The sequence below is a fragment of the Cavia porcellus genome, unplaced genomic scaffold (genome assembly GCF_034190915.1).
Source record: "Cavia porcellus strain 051 isolate PalLab524CR breed Dunkin Hartley unplaced genomic scaffold, mCavPor4.1 scaffold_4, whole genome shotgun sequence".
NCBI classification, from domain to species: Eukaryota; Metazoa; Chordata; class Mammalia; order Rodentia; family Caviidae; genus Cavia; species Cavia porcellus.
This window is the reverse complement of record NW_026947487.1, coordinates 23,717,804-23,740,832: the sequence shown is the minus strand read 5'-3', so window position 1 is coordinate 23,740,832 and position 23,029 is coordinate 23,717,804. Positions and strand designations below refer to the sequence as shown.

General features: G+C 36.8%; 1 protein-coding gene across 16 annotated transcripts in view; it reads right to left on the bottom strand.

The window, feature by feature from the left end:
* The window catches only part of Lmo7 (LIM domain 7), a 192,354-nt gene that overhangs the window by 87,317 nt on the left and 82,008 nt on the right, over window positions 1–23,029 (bottom strand). For all 16 annotated transcript variants that reach the window (XM_063246858.1, XM_063246861.1, XM_063246863.1 and 13 more), the window contains exon 4: window positions 4,130–4,236. In XM_063246858.1, the coding sequence (XP_063102928.1) occupies window positions 4,130–4,236 (107 nt within the window). The remainder of the gene's footprint in view (window positions 1–4,129; window positions 4,237–23,029) is intronic.

Below are 23,029 nucleotides of genomic sequence, written 5' to 3'. Positions count from 1 at the left end.
TTAAAGAATTCAAAATTTTTTCCTTACATGAATAAATCTTAAATAAATACATGTGCATATCGCAAGCAGATTGCAGATTGTTAAATCAGGGTGCTATCTGGGACCTTGTTCCTAAAAAAGGGCTATAGTACTGCCATAAAGTCAAGAATCCTGCTGAAGTTTTAGAGAACACATAACACCCTCCAAACATCATTTTGAGCTTCCATTATGTTAACAATGGAAGGTGTTAACATTAATTTTTCTTTTAACCACTGTTCCTTTGGCACTCAGCATGTGTAATAAGGTATTTTATTTCTATTCCTCACTTTAATACATTAAAAAACCCTGAGGCAGTATCAATGCGTATTTAAAATTAACATTTTATACTTAAAACATTAATATCCAATGATAAAGTAAGTCTCCACAAGAAAATAATTTCTTTCAATGACTGAAATACTGTGTTCAAAAGGACTATCCTCCTGTAATCATATTATGAACAGATGTAACTGAAGAAGTGCTAAAAACTGGGTTGGAATGATAAGGGGGTGGCAAGGAAAAAAACATGTTTGCAATCTGTTCAAATTCTCTACTTAAAATTTTCTGAAACAAATCAGTTGCAGCAATGGTTTAAATACAGGACTTAGTTTCTAAGTCGAGTTACTACACATATAAAATTAAAATCTTTAATATTAAGCCCTGCCTTTCTGCCAACTCTGAGTTCACAATATAGGATGTCTGGGCTATGCTTTGGAATTGCTTTTCATAATGAGCAAATGTCCTGTTTCTCCTAAAAACCACATGGCACAACAAAGATCATGATGCCTGCCATCATGTGCTTATTCTCCTATATGCCTTTCACAGGACATGGGAAGACTGTACGTGCTAAGTTCAGAATAGAGATACAGTGAATTGTTCTTATAATGACTCAAGCTTGATGATGTTATGCCTCAGGCTGGGGTGGACCTCCATCGACCATTCACAGAGACTAAATTATAAATTTGCTTATGAGCCTGTTAGAAGAAAAAAAGTAAAGATTGCTCCTACCCATTAGGCCAGGCGATGTCAAAATTAAAAATTAAAAGTCTAATAAATATTTTTTAAAAAGAGCAAATTTTTCAGACCTACCCATACAATTCTAGTGAAGGTTTTTCTTAATCCACAGCAATGATAGGTGCACACTGACTCAAGTAGATGCAATACCAAAACGAATGTAATCATTCAAATATATCTGAAAAAGTACAAACTAATACTTTCTGCAACTTAAAATTGATTTCGAAAATTAGATCCCATGTGAGTATTTATAATTTTAGAAGTATAAAAAGTACTCTAGTTCTGGCTTACCAGTGACAAATTTACAAATTAAATTGTAAATCTCAAATTGCTATAAAATAGTTATTGTTAGGGTCTGCGTAACTGCAATTATTTGCTACCAATAGCTCTTTAATTGTTTCTGCTCAAACAGTTCATTCTCAGCACACACAATTCTCAGGCTCTAAATACTCACTGTATGCTAATCCACTCATAAAATCATCTCATAGCCAACACAAACGGTATTAACTGTCCCTCCTGTTTGTTCTCAGTATTTCATGGTTACATCGTGTTTATAGTGACACCAGCAACACAGGGCTATTCACTGGTAGATACACCCTGCGCAACTGATTAATGACTGAGCTCTTAAAATATTCAAATTATTTGTCACATTTTTGTTAAATTAAGCATATACTGATAAGCAAAATAATCTCAAAATACTTACATTACTACATTTTCAAACAAATTAGAATGAGACTTCCAATTGAATAAACACATTAAGGAAATGTAGACATTATTACGTGACAGTAAATAAATTGTATTGCAGTAGTGTGTCAAAAGACTATCACAGGCAGCAGCCTTCCTTTCCACCCAGCTGTTCTGCTGGCAAGAAGGGAATGAGCAAGGAATTCTAAGTCTGTGCCAGAATTTCTCAACTCCAGCATTATTACTATGTGAACTAGAAAAATTCTTAAGATTGTCCTTTGTATCTAAGGGTATAAAGCACCATTCCTAACCCACTAGATCCCTGTGGCACACCCACCTCCCAAGCATTACAACCAAAAATCTCTCTAGATACAGTCAAATGTCCTCAGAGGGCCAAGACTGCCTCCAGTTAAGAACTACTGATCTAACTAACATCAAGTCTTTAATCTACAATAATGATAGGACAAGTTTTTCAACTTACAGGAGTCTCTATATTACATGAGAGCAAAACTAGAAACTAAGGAAAGCATTACTATTTAGTAAGTAACTATTTTCCCTTGAGTCTGCTTCTTTAAAAAAAAAAAAAAAAAGTGCTATCTCAGGGTTTAAGGGCTCGCCAATGTTTTTAAAGCAGTCATTTGCCAGCTCCCTTGGGACTTATCTGCGACGCTCTATAACACCCAAAACCTTCATTCTTGATCTAACAAGACACACTTATTAGGGGACTAGCAAAGCTAAAGTCCTCACTTGGGCATGTCACTGGAAAGTCTTGAGGCACACCTTGCTTTGACAGACTTGTGGTTTCCACTGAAACAAGTTGTTCTGCATACTTCTTAATACAGCCGCAACTACGTGACCGCCTGGTTTCACTTTGTCAGTTGTATAATTTCACTAATGGCTGAGCCCTGATACTATTTTCCTTAACCATTTTAGACCCAGAAACTCCTGAAGCAGGCTCCAGGCAAGCTTTGTACGTGCACCCTTGGAATAAATCACCAACAAACAAGTTTCACCCAGTCTGTAGCTTACTCAACTATAGGGTGCAGAGTTTCAAAGCAGTATGATTTTAGAGGGAAGAACATTTACCCTTAATAAGCACCAACAACTTAAAAAAAGACTTTCAAAGTCTAAAGTTTCTTTGAGAATCACATTATGTTGATTAGGAAAAACATTTAAATTTTTATTTTTCATGAAAACTAAACACAGTCTGATGTACTACAGAAGTAAACACTTTAGTGATGAAACTTAGGATCACTCAACTAAGTCCATCAGAAATCTTGACAGACTCTTCTCTGGTGTGCACCTATCACTGCTGTGGATTAAGAAAAACCTTCACTAGAATTATATGGGTAAGTTTGTTCTTCTTTAAAATTTTTATTGTTAGACTTTTAAAAAATTAATGCCAACTTAAAATTTGAGGTTGTACTATTAAAAGACAATGTCTACTAAGATAGTGCTATTCTGTCAGAAAACAATGGCCATATGTAAGCTCTTATAGTCAATTGTTAATAATGATTGAAGTTACCACCAGACATATCAACCACATAAACTAAATCTTTGTGTGAACTAATTTTTCCATTTCTAGTTTTTGCACAGTCAGAATAAAGTATATATTTTCTTAGTAGGACCAATGTAATTTAATTAGGAATTAAAGACCTATAAGGAAGCTGTCATTATTACAAAATTAAATCATTTTGCTGCCACATTTGTCTGGTAACTTGACTTAATTACTGATTCCCTGAAAGTAAATTAGATTTATAGTAAAAAAAAATCTCATAAATGTTTAAAACCAAATTTCCTGAAACCATACACTCACACATGAATACCACTTTCCACTTAAAATCCAATAGCATGTCTCTTTTCCGTCCTAATTTTGCTTTATCCAAATATTAAAATTGTTTTTCTTAAAAAAGCTCATTTTTAAAAAAGCAACCACAATTGACAAAGTCACAGGCATTATATGCTGATACCAGGCACTTCTGTCTACCAAATTATTAACAAGGTCTCTTTTACCACTATGTTACTCTTAATTTTTTTGTTAACAATTATATCTTAGCTATACATAGAGTAAAAACTACTTTCAAATAATTATTTCGGTCGGTAAACTGCAATGTATTTTTAAAGTACAAAGGTTGTCCTTATTATTAGCAAGCAAACACAACCACACGGGATAGACATTAAAATATAAACTATCATTCTGTTTAGTACAGAGATTTAAGAGCACGACATTATCGATTTTAGGCAGCTTCACATTCACAAACCTCAAGCCATTTTTTAAATAGTCTATTTTGGAATGAGAACAGAGGAAGAACAGAGATGAATGGTTTTTCAGTAATCATGAACTCTCAGCAATTATCTTCATTTAGGCTGCAAGCCTGGAGTTTAAATATATACATAGCAAACCAATGAAACTTACTTAACAGTGACTCGATTCGATATATCCTGTAGGTCCCCAGGATGGAAAAGCTGGGCTTCTTTCAATCCAATCTGTTCACAAGCTTTCAAAAAAACGTTTACATTATCCTGTGAAAAGAATAGGAAAGTGGTTGCTTAGCCAAGCTCACTCTCAAAGGTTAAAAATTTTTATGATATAACTTCCCAGATTCAAAGTCCAATTACAGCCAGCAAAAGAGGCGGCAGCTAGACCAACGCATACGTATATTGAAAAAAAAAAAAAATACGTGGGCACACAGAGCCGCTCAGTCTCCAGAGCATAAAAGGTAGTGCTATCTTGTGCCCAAGCATATACTGTTTCTGTGATCTTTGTGACTGGCATGTTAAACATTACCTGTTATAGGACAAGCGCCCAGCCACTGAGCAGTAATCTACACTTTGATGTCAGCTCTGCTCTGCAAACAAACGCCCTCTTCCCAGCTTCGCACGACAAGCCTCACCTCTCCTCTTTAAAAATAACTCCAGCTACTGACATTCACCCACCCAGAAAATGTTGGCAGGGAAGAAATAAGAGGAGGAACATTCTGTTTCTATGATTACAAATTACAGAACGACAGTGGAATACCACACCTGAAATCTGGGTTTGGTTGCTGAGCCAGCTCTTGACTGACGGACAGGGAAACTATACTATAGGACCATGGGGAAGCCTGGTGCTCATTGGCTAAACCGCATGGTTTAGGAGTGGCACATTACTCACTCCCTGCACCTGTCTCATGGGCTGCTCCCCCCACCCCCCACCCCCCCACCATACACAAACACAAAAAGAAAAACCTACCTTCCTCCTCCAAAGCTGTCCTTGTTTCTAATTTCAAAACCCCAATCCTCCATTTACCAATGTAAACTGCCACACAAACAGGGATCACAAAATATATCCTATTTTGCAATCAGCAGCACTTCAACCATACACATTTGGTTACTGGAATTAGCTTAGGCTTCATCTTTACTACTTTTAAAAAACAAAGAAGAAGCCGGGGATTTAGCTCAGCAGCCTAAGCACCTGCCTGGCAAGTGCAAGGTCGCAAGTTCAATCCCTGGTACAAAAAAAAAAAAAAAAAAAAAAACAAAGAAGCAAGCACCTTACAGGGCTGAGTTTGTGATGATCCAGTGTGGACTACTTATTTTGCTTTGTTGAGATTCTCAGGCAGGAGAATATCCTCCTTACATGCCAACACATGCTCGCCCACCTGAGCACATGGCAACCTCACCTGAGTGTGAGCCTGCTGAGACTTCACCTCCCCCAGGGGCCAACTTTGACGGGCTAGAAGACAACCTGCTGCCACTTGGAGAAAGCACTTATTCTTTCCCCTTTCCAGCAGAAGTTGAGGTTGCATGCCAAAGGGACAGGGAATGATTAGAAAAAGGAGAGATAAATGAAGTGATAAAGTGGACACTCAGGCTCCTGGAGAGTGAGGGTACTCAGCAAAAGTGCATGAGAAGGTATGACAGAAAAAAGCAATACTCATCGCTAGAGAACAAAGGGTCATTAAAAAAAAAAAAAAAAAAAAAAAAAACAGGGCCCAGGATTTAGCTCAGTGGTGTAAGTGCCTGCCTAGCAAGTGTGAGGTTGTGAGTTGGATCCCCGGTACCACAAAAAAATAAAAATTAAAAAAATCACTGTTTGTGGAAAGGAGAAATTGTTCCAGGGTCAGTAAAAGGCAGAGTGGATTACAGAGTCAGGTTACCCAGTTCATGGATTACCCACAAGTCACTTTAAATAAGATGTTCTTAAAGATTAAAGAAGACAAAAGTTGAGCAGTTTAATGAGAGACATTTAATGTGATCTTATGCAGAAAAGGGAGAAATAATTTATTGGTAAGATTCCAAGGAAAACAAAAGGATAATTTTATTATTAAGCTCATAATTTCTAAAACCTGCTATTTGTATTTATCATATGATTAAATGAATGGCTCTAAAATCTGGCCCTCTAAAGAATAGACAAAAAAAAAAAAGGTTTGGCATAACAATTCCAAATTCTAGGGCCGGGGTATAGCTTATGAACACAGCACCTGCCTGGCAAGCTCAAGGTCCTGAGTTTGATTCCCGGTTCACAATGAGAAGCAAATTTCTCATCAAAAAATGAAAAGTAAAGTAGCAGAAGTCTTCCTACCAACTCAATATGGCTCTGAATGTTTAAAGATTTACACAGTATTGAGCTAGATGACTCAATGTTAAGAAGACTTGCCTAGCATGCTTGATGCCCTGGATTCATACTCTTAACACCACAAAAACTAGAGGTATTACGAAGTGTTAAGGTTAATCAAACTCAAAACAATAACTCTGAGTTTAAGACTTATGGAACTGAGAGTCCAAACAATTCATATATTTTGTAAAATACAACAGCATTTTTCTAGTTAACTACGTACAGGATAGAGCCATATATTCCACAAAATTTATCTGAGTATTTAGAGAGAAAATACTTAAAATCTAAAGGGAGTGTACTTAATCAGAGACAAAAGCAAGAAAAATAAGTATGATTCAATTTTATTCTTATATACAGCCTTTATCTTACCTGAAATGCAGACTATCTTTTACACAATTCAATGCACTGTCTTAAAAAAAAAAAAAAGATTTTGGAAAAGAAGCCACACATGGGCCATGTGGCAGGAACGGGTTGTCCTAAGATTCGAATTGAAATCTGTATCATGCTTGCTGGAGTTGAGCCTACTGGACATTTACTTATTTTGCAATTTCAAAGGACTCAGGCAGAGAGTTGCCTCAAAAGGTATACCAAATTATAAAATAATATTTTTATGTCTACTGAAACATCAAGAAGACATACCCTGTTCAACACAATAAAAGGAAAGCACTTAGTCCTCATTTAATGGAATCATTTTACTTCAAATGACCAAAAAAAGACATACTGAAACAATCTTATTAAACTGGCAGCCAGACTCCTTAGTCCTGCCACTAACCAACTATGTGCTTTGGACAGATTAGTTAATCCTCTGGCCTAATTTTCCTCATCTGTACAGTGTACAGTGTGTAGAACTGTAACCCATTACCAAGGGCAAACACCTCTCTGCAAGGGGAAGGAGGCCATCCCTCGCCCAATCCATCACACAAATATTTCACAGCCCAACTTCCACAAAATACTTTATATCAAAAGCCTGCATTATAGATGTGCAATCCCAATACTTTTAGGACTACAAGTGGCTTCTCAAAAAATTTTTATAATGATGGGAATCTAGCAGCCCTTTTACTCACAGACTTTATACCTATAATAGAGATAGACCATATATAAGTAAAAAGTAGATGTCTTAAGATTTTCATATTCTAACTTCCTTTCACTGATTAAGAAACTAAAATAGTTACTAAAAACTAAGAATGAGGAAATAAAAATCTATTAAAGTTCTCGGGTTTGTATTAATTCACTTTAGTATGTCTATAAACTTTCTATACTGCACAACAAATTATTCCGAAACTTAGCTGCTTAATGCAATAGATGTTGATGATATCACACATTCTGGAGTGTCGGGAACATGAAAGTGGCCTTCACTGGGTGGCTCTGATTTGAGGGATTCTCATCAGGTTGCTGTCATGATGTCAGTCCAGAGAGAAGTCATCCAAAGACTTCCCTAGAGCTGGGAGTTATCCCCAAGGTAAATCACACATATACTAGTCAAATCATGGCTGGTTGTCTCCATGAAGCCTCAGCTCTTTACCAAATGGACATCTTCACAGGATTACTTGACAAAGCCAGAAATCCAAGAGAGAGCAAAATGAAAGCATACTGAGGCTTTTGGAGTCATATTCCATCATTTCCTCAATATTCTATTGGTTACAAAGGTCAGCTCAGTCCAGTTTAGGAAGACTACACAAGAACGTGAATGCCAGGTAAGAACCATGGGAACATACTCAAGAGTAAGTAAGTTACCACCTTTCACTCTGAAACACAATGATTCATATCTCATTCACATAAAAACTTCACTAACTTATACTCAAGGCCCCAGAATTTTCAACACTTTACAAGGTGAGAACACAGAATCCCATCATCTAAGTCAAATCCAGGTGTACCTGAGGTTCCTTGTCTTAAGCCTGTGGGTACAGCTCTTCTCAAACTGACTGCCAGTAAACTAAAAGAATTTACCTGTCCACATCTCTTCTCAACATACAACGGTGGGGCAAGTGTATCACAATCAGGACAGACACTCCAGGCCAGGGTCAGGAGAAATGAAAGGCACACAGGGATTACAAGTCCACAGAAATTTTCAAACTGTGCAAGGCTAGTATTTCCTTCATTTGGACTCAAGGCCAGAAAATGCTTCTTAACATTTTTTGGCTCTTTTATAATCTTCATCGCACTCTAAAAATAATCTTCACTTTTCTTTGAAAATAAACCCATGTTTATAGCTGTGTAGTTTTCTCAGTCTGCTTCCTTTAATTTTTATCAGTACACATTTGCAGTACACAATGATCACAATCATTGTGGGGAGTTGGTACATGTACAAAACACGTCTTTATCCTTTTTATGTGTCCTTTTTCTCTCTCAATCTGTCTTCCTGATGGAAGTGTGAGGGAGCAAAAGGGGTCTCTTTTAATTTTGTAATTCTGTCTCAGTCTAAGCTGGCAGTGTTTCTACAAATACAATTCTCTCAAAGAAGCCCTAGGTCTTCTGTGAATCTTACTAGGTTTCATGCCAATAGACAAAAACCACACCTATGAATCTCAAGAGAAGCCCTTCTCTGCCTGAAGCTCCTTAGAAGCCCTATTACCCAGCTGGACAGATCTTCTAGGCCACACCTTGGATCTTTCTAGGAATTTAAATGGTTTTATAACCACACCCTCAAATTCATCTTTAGACTTTGTTTTCCTGCCAATGCTCCTAATTTGAGCTATGCCTGAAACGTACTTCTCAAATCTAGCAACATAAGCCTGGCAGTTGTCAATACCAGTAATTCCTGTGTTGCTGCCTTTCTCATATTTGCTTTAATCAGAAGAGGAATCTAGACAGCACTTCAATGCTCTTGCTATCTCCTCATTAAAAAAGTGAATCTCTTCATGAGATCACCTGATTAATTGAGTACAACTGCTTAGTACACAGGAGTGAATTCTAGAAGGTAAAAACCAACTTAGAAGCTGGCTACCACCATATTTTTACAGTAAGACACAAAACTGTCACCAATTTGGAATAAAAAGTGTTCAGATATGGTAAGTTACAGATGTACATGTCAAGATGTCCAGCTAGCAGTAAATTAGATTCAAAGGTCTTTACCACCATTTGATCTTAAAATAAGACTTGAGGATTCATGCACACATTGGTGGTAATTGAAATCAACATTGTGGATGAGCACAGAAACACAGAAAAACAAAGGAAATGAAGCATTTGCAATTAACTACAATATTTACGGGTAGTTTTTCAAAAAGTGGGGAAGAAAGAAATCTAGTGTACAGAGAAATCAGAGGTAAAAAGAGAACAGCATTATGGAACACAAAATAAAAGTGTTTCCAAAAAAGGGAGAGTCCAGCTAGGCAAAGTGATGCACACCTGTAATCTCAGCTAGCGGAGAGGTTGAAAAAGAAGGGTTACAAGTTTGAGCCCACCTAAGATGACATAGTGGCTTAACAATACCTTCTCTCAAAAATAAACAAAAAGAGCTGGAGATGTAATAACACAAAGTAAATGCTCTGGCCTCATTGTCTAGTCCCGAGGAATAACAAGAAGTTTAGGAAAGGGGCTGTAGACGTAGTAGACAGTCAGGTACAATCAGGGAAGGATTAACTACCAAAGAATTTGACAAATCAAATGAAGTATTCTTAGTGACCATAACTGCATGCAATTAGTAAGAGTGAAGATCGGTTATTGGCCATGGATCAAGGATATCCAAAAACTGAAAAATCTCGTTCCTGTGTTTCCCTGATAGCCTCATACTCAAGCCTCCCACCACTCCATTTACCTTCCATAAGCACTTATCCAGTAACTTTCCCATCTCAGTGCAACCCATTTTCTTGCTCTATTAATAAGAGATGGAAGTAGCTGGGAAGAACATCAGGGGTCCAAAGTTGAATCAGTGTGACTGTTCATCATGCGATGTCAACCTGATTAGAGTAAAAGCATGCCTTGTAGATTATCAAAGCACAGTTGTGTGTGTGTATGGTTGACTGCCATATAGGCCAGCAAAGAGGAGGAAAGACTCCCTTGATGTACATGTAGCAACCAACAGGCTTATAGCTTGGATGCAATAGAAAGAGGAAGTAGGCCCATTTTTTAAAGAACTCCAGTGTTCTTGACTGGGTGCAACATTTACTGGCATAGCCTTTGGACACTATCCTCCAGTTTCTTCAGCTTCTTAATGCAGGCTCGTGCTGGCAACTTTCCAACCAGCTTCCAGGCTTTGACTTTGAACTGTTGCTGCATCTATTATCCCTCTTGTTCTGCAGGTTCCATTTTCTTGGGCTGAGCAGCCACTGGAACTCTAGCACTGCAGATGGTCACTGTGGATTCTTATGTTTCTGATTCTGATTCTGCAGACAGCCATTGTGGACTCTATCACCTCTCCTCCTTTAAGTCTACCTAATAAACCTCCTTACATATATGTTCTATTGATTCTGTTATGCTGGAGAACCTTAATAATACAATTAGTCACACCTATTCTAGCAGTCAACATATGGACTTTGTGTGTGTGTGTGTGTGTGTGTGTGTGTGTGTGTGTGTGTGTGTTAGAAATTGAACTCAGGACCTTGTGCTCAGGCAGGTGCTGTGCAGCTGAGCTGTATTTCCAGCCCATTTTTCACTTTGTAATTTTATTATTTTCCTCTCCACATGCCCACATTCATTTCCATGCCTTTCTATTAAAAGGTGCATTCCCCCAAGGAATAAACTCTGAAGAACTGAAAAAAGATTCCCAAACAAGCACATGTACATGTATACTGATAGCAGCACTATTTACAACAGTCAAAATGCAGAAAAAGGTTAAATATAAATCATGGAAAAAAAGTTATAGGGCACAAAAAATATTATTTGTCCACTTAGAAAGCATGAAATATTCAAACATGCTACAATGTGGATGACCCTCCAAAACATCACACAAAATAAAAGCAGCACATGAAGGTCACAGTTCTATTCACTGAAATAGCCAAAATGGATTAGTCCCTAGAAACAGAAGGTGAGTTGATGGTGCCAGGAGTTAGAGGGAGGAAGAAAGGAGAAGAAACTACAGAATGATCAAGAGGTTTTAATAAACAGTATTAGAAATGCTTACAAGATTGTAAATGTACTAACTGCCAGGGAATTACTCACTTTGAAATGGTTAATTTCATTATTATATGAATTTCACTTAAATAATTTCTAAAGGATGCCATCTCCAATGTGTTTAAAAATGTAAATGTTCTTTGGGGTAAAATTTATATAAATCGCAGTATGCTCCAGATTTTTTCCCTTGCACATAAAAAAACTCATTATGTGGAAGTCTAAATCCTTTTTAAGGTACACTACAGGGCTGGGGTGTAGTTCAGGTTGGCCACATGTCTAGTGGAAGTCTTGGATTTGATCCCTGGCACTGAAAAGAAAAAGAGTATACTATATACTACTTGTACTTTAACCCTGCTATAAATCATTACTTTCAATTTTACCTGAGAAATAAAAATAAAAGTATCTTTAATGATAAAATTGCAAGTGTCGTGAATTCCAACAGGTAGAAAGGTTAGTTTGTATTACAGAACCTTAATGTAATAATAAAATATTGAAATGTCTGTAAGACCAAACAGACCTATTTCTGCAAAAGTTTCCTGAGTACACAAGATCAAAACGTGTCACAAATAAAAGTGAATTATTTAAAAGTTAACGAGAATGGGCGTTGTAATGAATCTCATTATCTTCTCAGCTGATGCCTAAACTTTCGAACCTGATACTATCCAGCAAAACAGAATATAGGAACCTCAGTCAAAAACAAGATGGTGAGAGCAATACAGGGCTTCAAATCGAGATAATAGAAAGTCGAAGTGGGTTACTATATTATATCCTGCTATATTTTTCCCTGTAATTAAATGGGTAAAAATAAAAAAGTAAATAATGGAGTGGAGATTGAGAAAAAAAAGGGCATAACAGCGAAACAGGGCAGATCAAAACATAACCATTTAAGCAGAACAGTGTTTCACCACCAGCTAATCCTGACCCAAAAATAGTTACCATATTGACTCCCTCCCTGAAGTCCTTGAGTACAACTTCATACACTGTAGCATTAAGTATATCAAAACAATGTATATCCATTTAAGAGAATAACAGCATTACAGAGCATTTAGAATCGACCAACACAATGTCTCCAATGTTTTGGTTTTGTCGGTTTTATTCTTTACGGTTTTGTTCAATTGTATTACAACTAATGATATAGGCAATTCTATTAGAAATAGCGGGAGGCATTAGGGTAACCATTGTTGATCACCTTGTATTATGTTTTTATATTATCTATTATGTCCACCCTTTTGACTTGACCGATTCTGTTCTATTATGTCACATTTGGTTTTACTCTCTTCCAAAAAAGCAACAAGAACCGTGGGAGCAATGAAACCCAAAATGTGTAATAGTCACTGTACAAAAGAGAGGAAAAGAAAGTGCTCTAAACTATATAACTGCATGTATATTTAAAAGTATAAGATAGAAAATGATATCACAGAGTTTTATTGGATCATTGAACAGAACTGTTTGCAGTATCATTGGTGGAATGTCCACTCTACAAGCTTTAATTTTGTGACTTGAACAATTATTTCTAAGATGGCAATATGTAATCCATTAACTAGTGATTTCCTACTGCGCATTTTTTTATTCTGTAAATCTGTATAACTTGTACCCCTTCACTGTTTTTTTTTCTTTCTTTTCTTTTCTCCTTAAATAAAAATTAAAAAAAATAAAAAAATAAAAAAAAAAAGAAATGAAAAAAAAAAGTGAATTATTTATGTAGAAAGAAGGATAATCAAGAGAATTATTACAAAAAGAACTAAAAAAGATTGAAATTCTAACTAATTCTGAAAATCAGTAAAGCCATGAGGGTTTTGCAAAACTTACAAACTTCAAGGAAGACTTCACCAAAAAGGTCAATCAACCAAATACTTTTCTAGTGACTAGTTTGGTCTGGAATCTCTAGAAAGGACCCATACCTACTTTTAAAAAGATTTTCCAGAGACAGGAGACAGGCAGACAGACAACAGACAAAGACAATACCTCTGAATCTAAGCACATGGTGATATAAATCAGTTTAACCTGAGGCCACATGAGACTTGGTTACCTCAATTCTTTTTCCATTATGATATGGCCCCAAAGTCCTTGCCTCCTCTAGCTCTGGTATAACAGTGCCAAAAATGTTAGTAACTATAGGTCAGCGCTCAGGAAGCTGTGTCTGTCATTTGCAGCAGAAGAATTTGACTCTGTTATCTTAGAATAATGGACAGACATGGGTCCCCCAATGGCCACATCAAAACACAAGGGGAGGCCATGTGTGTTAGTTACTTTTTTCACTGCTGAGACAAAACACCTGACACCCAAAGTTGAGGTACAAAAGTTTACTTGTCTCACAGTTTGTAGAGGTTTCAGTCTATAGTCAGCTGGCTCCAAGGCAGGGCAGCATGGCAGAGGGGCATGGCACAGGAGAAACAGTTCATGGCAGCAGAAGGTAGCAAAGCAAGTAAGAGATCTTAGCAGCTTTTTTCTATCACTTTCTGTCACTTTTTCTATCACTTTCTTATCTAGGATACCTGGATTAGGACAATGCCAAACCAATCAGTGAACGATTTAGGTATCACACACCCTTACTCCAAGCATCACGCATTCTAGGTTCAGCCACCTCTGAAAAGCCCTACCTATGACCACATAAAGCTTTAGGGGAAATATCTAGACACAAGCCATAACACCATGCATTCTTCAAATGAGACTAACCCTCAGAGAAGCTGGAGAACAGCAGCCTTAGGGACTTGCTACTCTAAGTGAAATCCACAGACACTAGCAGTATTGGCTTTGCCTGGGCACCTGTCAGAAATGCAGAATCAAGTTCTACCCCAGATCTGCTGAATCACACTCTGCACTGAAAAAAGTTCCCTCGAGTGACTCAAATTTTTGGAGACAACAAGGTGTATGGCAAATGAAGTAAGAAGAATGTTATCATAGAGGACGTAACAGCAGTATTTCTTGTTAGTGCATACATAAAGTCACCTACAAATTATACAACTCTTACTAGTAGACCATAACCAAAAGTATTTAAATCCCATTCTTATGGTGTGTTAACAGTGATCAAAGTTATTTTAAAGCAATGCCTTGTAGTAAAGTGAATAAAATACATCCAAATTTGCATTTTAAATAAAAAAGCAGTTGAGCCATTGATTTAATTAGCTCGTACTGCTTTTTATTTATTACTTTGGAGAATCATCCTTTATTTTATGGTTTGGTTAACAATAAATACATCCTGTCAACTAACACATTTATATTTTATGACTGCAAAGCATAGGTAAACACTCATTAGGTATCTAGCATTAATAGTCACTGGTAAGGAAAATAAGCAGCTAGTCTTGTCCCTTTTTTAAAAGGCTTTGCTTGGTTATCTATTTCTAGAGGAAGAAAAAATTGATAGCAAAAGAGTTGACCAAGAAAAAAAAAAGAGTTGACAAAGAAAGCAATGAAATTCCGTAACACATGAAAACAGAAATAGGGAAAAACTAGGAAAACTCACTGCCAAGCAACACTGAGGACACAGGAGATTATGCACACTAACAATGCCAGCAGCAGGGCGACTGATATTTTGCCAGCACTGCCTGGCAGAGCAGGAACCAAAACCACCACACCAACCAAGGCAGACAGGCTGGCAAATCAGGGCAGCAGAAAGCCCAGGGAGCAAGGACAGCAGAAAGCCTAGGGAGCAAGGGCTGAGTACTCTCTGAAAGGCTGGTTATTGAAATGTTTAATTAACTCAGGTTACAATTAATTATACAGAAGTAGTAACAGGCCCTGTCAAACTACAGCACGAATTTAGTAACAGTTTTGCAGATTATTCAAATTAAGCCTTACATCAGAAGTAAAATGTAAAATTTATCTACTCTTTTCTTTTTTAAGTGCTAAATTTGATGCTTAAGAAGTTCTATCCTCGGGCTGTGGATATAGCTCAGTGGCACAGCACCTGCTTGGCAAGCAAAAGGTCCTGAGTTTGATTCTTCTTATAAAAAAAAGTTCTGTCCTCAAATTATTTGTGTTCTGTGCTCCAAAGTAAATGAGTAAGTGCTTTAAGAAAACACATTCATGATGCTAAAATGTACCTTATGAAGCAATAAAGCACATTTAAATCAGAACTACATGCCAAAACTAGAAAGCCAGCTGCAAGTTGGAACTCTCTCGTACATTGAACCCATAGGGCCCCTTGTATAGATAATGTGCCCCACATCACCAGCCCCTATTTAAAGTTTCCAGCCCCAGGAACCTGCCACTTTATGAGGACTGCTCAATTTTGGTTATTCCTATGTGAACAAGTCCAAAGACTCCCTCGCTGCAATTATAAAACAACTGATCCCAAATCCATCTGCTTAAATAATTCAAACTCAATCGTCAGTCTCACCCATGAACTCAGTCACTTAGGTCTCCTGCTTCATCTGTCTCACAACCTTTCCTGTTAAGTGCCCTTGGTGCTTCAGCATCCCATTTTCCGTTCTTGTGTTACTGAACTGGCTCTTCAATGCAATGAACTAGTGTTGCCAGCTTATTGTTGAATTTTACTTTATGCCAGGTAGACACTGAGGCAATTTACACAAACTGTATCACTCAAATTCTTATGCAAAAAACCTATTGTTTCCATTTTTCACATAGGTGAACTGAGCCCAGGGGTACTATTACTTGCCCAACCTCATACATAAACTTGTGGGGCTGGGATTCTAATACAGTACTGTACCTCTTTTTTTTTTTTTTTTAATATTTTATTTAAAAGGAAAAAGAGAAAAAAAAGCAGAACAAAACAAAACAGTGTAAGGGTACAAGTCAAACATATCAAGACTGTGTAACACCATTCAAGTGGATGAAAGCATTGTAGAGTATTTAGAACCAGCTAACAAAAAAAATGATCAATGATTTCTATATTATCTCTTTGCCTATAACAATTTTTGTTTATACTACCACATACGATAAAATCCAGCAAGTTACAACATGATAAAATCAATGGAGACAGAAGAGCCATAGTTTGGTGCGGCTTTAAGACAAGATGGTATTAAATCAGCACTAGCTATTATTATGTCTTATTTTCTTCAAAGTAGCTGTTCATTACATCACAGGCCATAATATCAAACAACCCAGAATAAAGCCATTCCAATTAATGAGTGAAAATTTTATAAGGCTTCAAGGCCACATAATGGGGAATCATGGTTATCACGTACTTTTATATATTTGAATCATTTCCTACACTAGGGAAATTATTCGGTGTTCACAGATGCGAGTTTGATTAGTTCACTTATGAGTATGGTTTCAAGCTGGGCCCATTTATTGATAAATATCTCAATGTGATCCTTCTTTATAGCTGAGTAGTACTCCATTGTATAGAAATACCACAGCTTTTTTATCCATTCCTAGTTGATGGACAGTTGGGTTGTTTCCAAGATCTGGCAATTACAAATTGTGCTGCTATAAACATAGGTGCACATATATCACTTTGGTATGATGCTTTCAGTTCTTCTGGGAAGATGCCTAGAAGTGGAATAGCAGTACTGTACCTCTTGAACCTAATCTCTCACAGGTTCAAACAAATGGCCTCAGAATAGAGGTTGAAAATACACAATTTTATTATAATTTCAGCAATTAGAAGAAAACGATTTCTCTGGGCTAAAATCAAGGCTTCTCCAGGGTGATGCTCCTGCAGCAATCCAGGAAAAAACCCATGTCCTAGCTTTACCAGTTTCCAGAAGTCACCTACATTTCCAGCTCATGACCTTATGTCACAATCTTCCAAACAAGAAGCATCAGGCTGAGTCTTTCTCACATTGCCATTTTTTGTTTTTCCTCTCAATTTTCTTATAAAGGCCTACTCTGATTATACTGGGCTCACTTGGATTGCCCGATATACCGAAGATCTAAAGGTCAATTGATTAGTCAGATTAATTTCATCTGCAACCTTGTTCTCTCTTGCCTTTAAGACATCCAGTTTCTATGGATTACCAAAAAAAAAGTCTTGGAAGGCCATTTTTCTACCAACCACAACTCCCAGGCGTCCTTGGAGGCACAGTCCTGTGTATGTTATGTCCTCCCTTCTTAAATATGTGTAACACCATGCTTGACTCCATGTATGGCAAATTACAATGAAGACTCACCAGTAATGCTGATCTTTTTTTTATTTACAGTGGTGTGTTGAGAATTAAACCCACGGCCTCATGCCTAGTAGGCAAGCACTCTACCACTGCATTATGTACCAGACTTTTTTACTTTTTTTTTTTTTTTTTTTTTTTTTGAGACAAGTTCTCATCAAGTTGCTCAGACTGGCCTGAAACACTCAATCCCCATGCCTCACTCTCCTGCCTTGCTGAGATTACATTATACTCAGGTAATACTAATCTTATTAAAAATGTAGATAAAATGGTTATTTGGAGAGCTTAATGAACAAAACCATGTATCTTGTATGGTCAGTAAATAGATGTCACCTAACTTCCATTACAGGAGTAGATTCTTTTCATGATAGCATCTACACAGTATTATACTGTTAAATGAGACGTGGACCAGCCATACTTTGGTAACACCAACTTCAATTTCATTTGAAGGTGACATATTTAAATGAACCATGGTCAAATTAGATATAAAGTTTAAATTGAAAATCATATGATCCTGCCAGTGAGTGTCATTGGATAAAGTCTTACAATGCAAGAATAAGTTTTTAAAGCACATAAAACCACTCTAGATACACGTGACCTTTTTTTTTTTTCAATGAAAAAACAGTTAAATTCTATTCCTGATGAATAACCTGTTGGATACTTGGGACCATCTAAATCATTTTTTAAATTTTATCTTATTGGTACATGTCTGTAGTACATAATGTTTACATTCCTTGTGGGAAGCTAGTAAACATACATATTTTAATATCTTTTCTCATCTTCTTTCCCTTCCCTTCCTCTTCATCCATCTATCTTTTGATCCAATTGTTTTTATGTTTCTAATCAGAGATTCTACTGTGTACACTCTCTATACAGTATTGCTTCAACATCTATAGATTGGACAATTCCCAATGCTTTCATCTTTTTTTTTCTTTAGCATAAACAGGACAAGCATAAAATCCTAAGGCAAACTGCCAGAAACGTTACTGAAAGCTTATATGAATTTAAATATTTTGCTCATAAAAACTGAGCAAGTTTACCTAGCTGTTGAAAATTTCACTATAAACACCATCACTGGGTTCACTTCTCTCCAGCTAGACTATACCAAGTTCACAAGAATAGACACCATGCAAAAATTGCAATACCTAAAAAGGGGAAGGTTAATGATATAAATGCATAAAATATTGACAAATAAAATTGAAATAATGTCAGAAAGATGACAAGAGACCAAAGACACAAGAGTATCCAAACCTATCTGCAGGATACCCAGACACTGGCTGCAGGCCCTTTGTTGCCATTCAAGGGAAGCCAAAATTAGGTACTGAATCAAAAATCTCAAGGTGTATAAGGGCTAACTTACTTATATTTTGAGGTCAAGTTTTGTTATTGTTAAGTCACTATTACCTGGGCTGGCCTCAAACTTACAAGGCTGGCTTCTAGTGATTTCCTTGCTTTTTGATTAGAAATCATAAACTGCTTTTTCAATTATCTTTTCTGACATTCTGTCAAGGAACACCACCTAAAATCCATGTTGATTGCTTGCTTGCTTTGCTTTTATTTTCTTTCTTTCTTCTTTTCTTTCTTTCGTTCTGTTTCTTTCATTTTTGTCCTCCCAATCTCCTGCAAATCTATTCAGGAAAAAAAACCAGTCTCTCAGTTCAAGCTTTCTTGCACTGTTCAGGCCATCAAATGATTGGAGAAGGCTCACATTAGGGAGAAATCTGCTTTACTTAGTCTCCTGATTCAAATATCAATATCACCAAAAAACATCCTCTTAAACCCAAATCACAGTTGACCAAATATCTGGGCCTCCTGTGGCACAGTCAAATTGACTCACAACATTAACCATTACAATTACTGACACAGTTCTTCAACTGGCTTCCCTTCTTCTCATCATGATTTCCTTCAGGCTGCTCTTCACACAGCAACAGTGATCATTTTCGTTTTCTTGAGATACAGCTTACATACCATGCAACTCACCCAACAGATGCACACAATTCAATAGTTTTCAAATATATTCATAGATAAGTGCATCCACTCACCACAGGCAACCCAATGAGTCTCTAATAAAATTGTTCTTCAAACACCCTCGTAGTGCTGTATTCAGTATTTTGAACAAAGTGCACTCTACTCCGGAAGTCTGAAAGTCTGAGAATCCTTACACAGCCTTGCTTGCCCAGCCCTTCACCTCACTTACTCAGATCCAAGATCCTCCTGCTGATCCCTCTCTGCTCCTTTTATCTGAAAAACCTATACCTTCCCTCACCTCCACAGGGCTCACTCACCTCCCAACACTTTGTGGAGGTCCTCAATCAAATGTCAGCTCAGACATGAGATATTCTTGAGCACCTTCTCTAAAAGGCTTCTAATTCAACTTTGGTCCATTTTCATCTTTTATTTTCCTAATGTAATAATTGGCAACTGACAAGGTTTATTTTCTTCACTATAATTATTGGCAGTTGTCAAGATATTACTGATTTATTGGCCATGCTCATATCTCACTCCTTGGAATAACTAACAGCTTTCTCTGCTTTGTTTGCAGTTGTGTCCTAAATGCCTAGGACAGTATCTGACACATACGTGTTCAATATTAGGAAGAGAAGAACGGGTCTAAGCCATATCAAGTGACCAGTGCTGTCACGCCAGTCTTACGTCTTGATTGCTATTTTTTATGAGCCTCACTTGTTCCCCTTTTCTATACAACAAAAGGTATCTACAAAAAGACAGTTCACATTTATTCAAATAAAACTTAAAGTATGACATAATCCTACTCAAATACTGAATGCATTTTTAAATCAATTGTCTTTAACTCTAATTATAATCTTGCTCTAGCAATTCTAATTCATTAATGCAAAAAAAAAAAAAAAGTTGCCTGCAAGGCTGAAACTTAGTATGTAAACGTTGATTTTAGATTTGAATACAAGCAGGCTTGGGAACTCTAGAGACGTGCTCATAAACCCACGGCAGCACCATGATTAAGAGATTATGGCCAGAAATAAAACAGGAGTTTCCTGCTCTACAGCACTACATCTCCATAAGGGTATCAGAAACAACGTCAGCACTGACACTGAGTTTTTAAGTTTCCACTCTTGGTGATACTTCTTTTTTATTAGGAGTAGAGGAGACGCAAGAGACAAGAAAACTTGAGATATCTCCTGAGAATATTTTATAAATAACTCCACCACTACTGACTTATCTAAATGCCCTTTCTACAGAAATGGTAAAACATTCAGGAATTTAATATCTTATATTTGTTACCTTGAAGACACCTAAGGCACCATTCCCAGTCTATTTACCAGACTTCATGTTAGATAATCCTAAACTATTTCAAGAAGCACATTTTGATCCACAAAAGTTACAGTAAAAAATTCAAAACCTAGAAAGTCATTTAAATTAATACGTAATGAAGGGAAATGTCATTTTCAATGTACAATGTGATCTTATAGTTAGTAAATGGTTAGTTTTCATGCTACAATTTCTGACACAAATGTACAGTACATTAATAATAGTAATACTGCATAGTAATGCTACATACTTAGAAGCAAACGTACTCCATGTTTATGTTGTTTTCTTTTTATAGAAAACAAGATTGACAAACTAGTAAAGCAGATAGCTTAAATTTTAGTGTTTGAGTCAGACTTACACATCTTATAAAAGTAGTTCATGCTCCTTTGGGAGGGAAAAGTTTCGTCCATGTAGCTTAATAATAAGACAAATTTAGCAAACTCATGCACATTTACTGATATCCTCTAACATTCACTATCTCTACTAAAAAGTGGGAGAACAGAAATCCACTATTTAACTCAAATAACAAAATCTTGACTTAGTACATATGAAACTGATACAAGTCAGTGAGGCTGTAAAATAAAAATTAACTCACAGAAACACAGTCTTCATTTATTATCAAATATGAAGAAATTAAAAAGTAACAACAAAAGCAGAACTGAGCATCAGCAGTAAGCGTGTTATGGCAGGCACTTCAATGGTACCTCCCTCCACATCCTGCCCAACCTACAGAGGTTGATCTGCATCCAGATGAGGGGAACATGGGAATCAGAATCAGACCAGCAAGAATGCTACTAAGCAATCAAATAGGTAAGGGTTAATGAATCAAAGGCAAATTATTTGGTAGAAGCATTTTCCAAACTTTCAAAGTACAAGTTCTCAAACTAACCTACCAAACCAGCAATAAAATGCCATGAGAGAATAGACACTATTAATCTTTGCTTTGAAATGCCTCCACAATACTATCTTTCCATCTTTTCCCATGCTGTTGTTTATTATCAGGGTATTCTTCAACACTTAAATACATTCACAAACATACCTTGATTACTACCATTGAGAGCTATGCTCTCTGAGACTTGCACCGAGTTTGCCCTAGCACAAAGCAATCCTCCTAACTCTTTCAAGAAAACATGTATGGTCTTTTCATTCCTGTAACTTATCCAGATCATATTCATTAAATATTTTCTCTTCAACCACACAAAACTCAGAAAAGTACTACCCTTGAATGAAAAGGAGATTATAATTATACTTCTTATATTATTTCAACCTAGATAAAAAAGGAAAAGAAACCAAATTGGGCTCCCCACGCACACTGAAAAAAACTACTCTGACTTGGGGTCTCAGACTTTGGTTTTATTTGTGGAAAGTGTCCACAAGTTCCAGGTTCACAAATTTCCACTCTTCTCACAAGAAGGAGGAATATTCAAAGACCATATGCAAGAATGGTCTTTAGGAAAGCTCATGCTAAGACCAAAACAGCATTATTTCACTATCAAGATTCCTTGAAGGAACATCCTATTGCTGCTGGGAGAGAATGCCCACATTATTCCAGGAGATACTTCCTAACAAATAGTAGGTCTCATTTACTTTACTGGCAGCCAAAACCAATGAAGCTGAAAAAAAGAGTCAGAAGTAGCTTCACACAGATACAAAAACACTAACCGCTTGGAAAATGGCAGCAAGAATGGAGGATGAGACTTGCCTTGCTTCATCATGATGGCAAGAGCAACTGACAAAGCCAACAGCTTAAGCTACCTGACATCTTTGCACCTTTCCTGCATTCTACAGCATTCTTGAACAAGGACTCAACTTTCCCAGCCTCTACAGTCATACCTTACGTGTTACACCCCTCCAAATAATCTAACAGGATAATCCTTTACAGCAAAGATGTTCAAATGTATTCCAATGTGGATATATTAGAATAGCTCCTACTGAGCCCACTGATGGACAGAAAAGTTCAAACAAATTAGTCAAACTCAAATTTTATGCAATACTTTTCAAAGGGAAAATTGTGATTAAAATGGAAAATATGATTAGATCAATCAAATCTTTAGTTACCAAACTGGCCCATCTAGAAGTATAGTGCTTGCTTACTTTATTCTTAGCTCATAGTTCTCAGCCAGGAATGACTTTTATCCCATGGGGGTCACTGGCAATGCTGGAGACAGGTTCAGCTGTCACAATGATGGGAACACTGAGTTTCATATTATCTAGCACACAGAAGCCAATGATGCTACTAAAAACTCTATAACGCACAGGTTAGAGCTCCACAACAAAGAATTATCTGTACCCAAACGTCAACACTGCTGAGGCTGAGAAA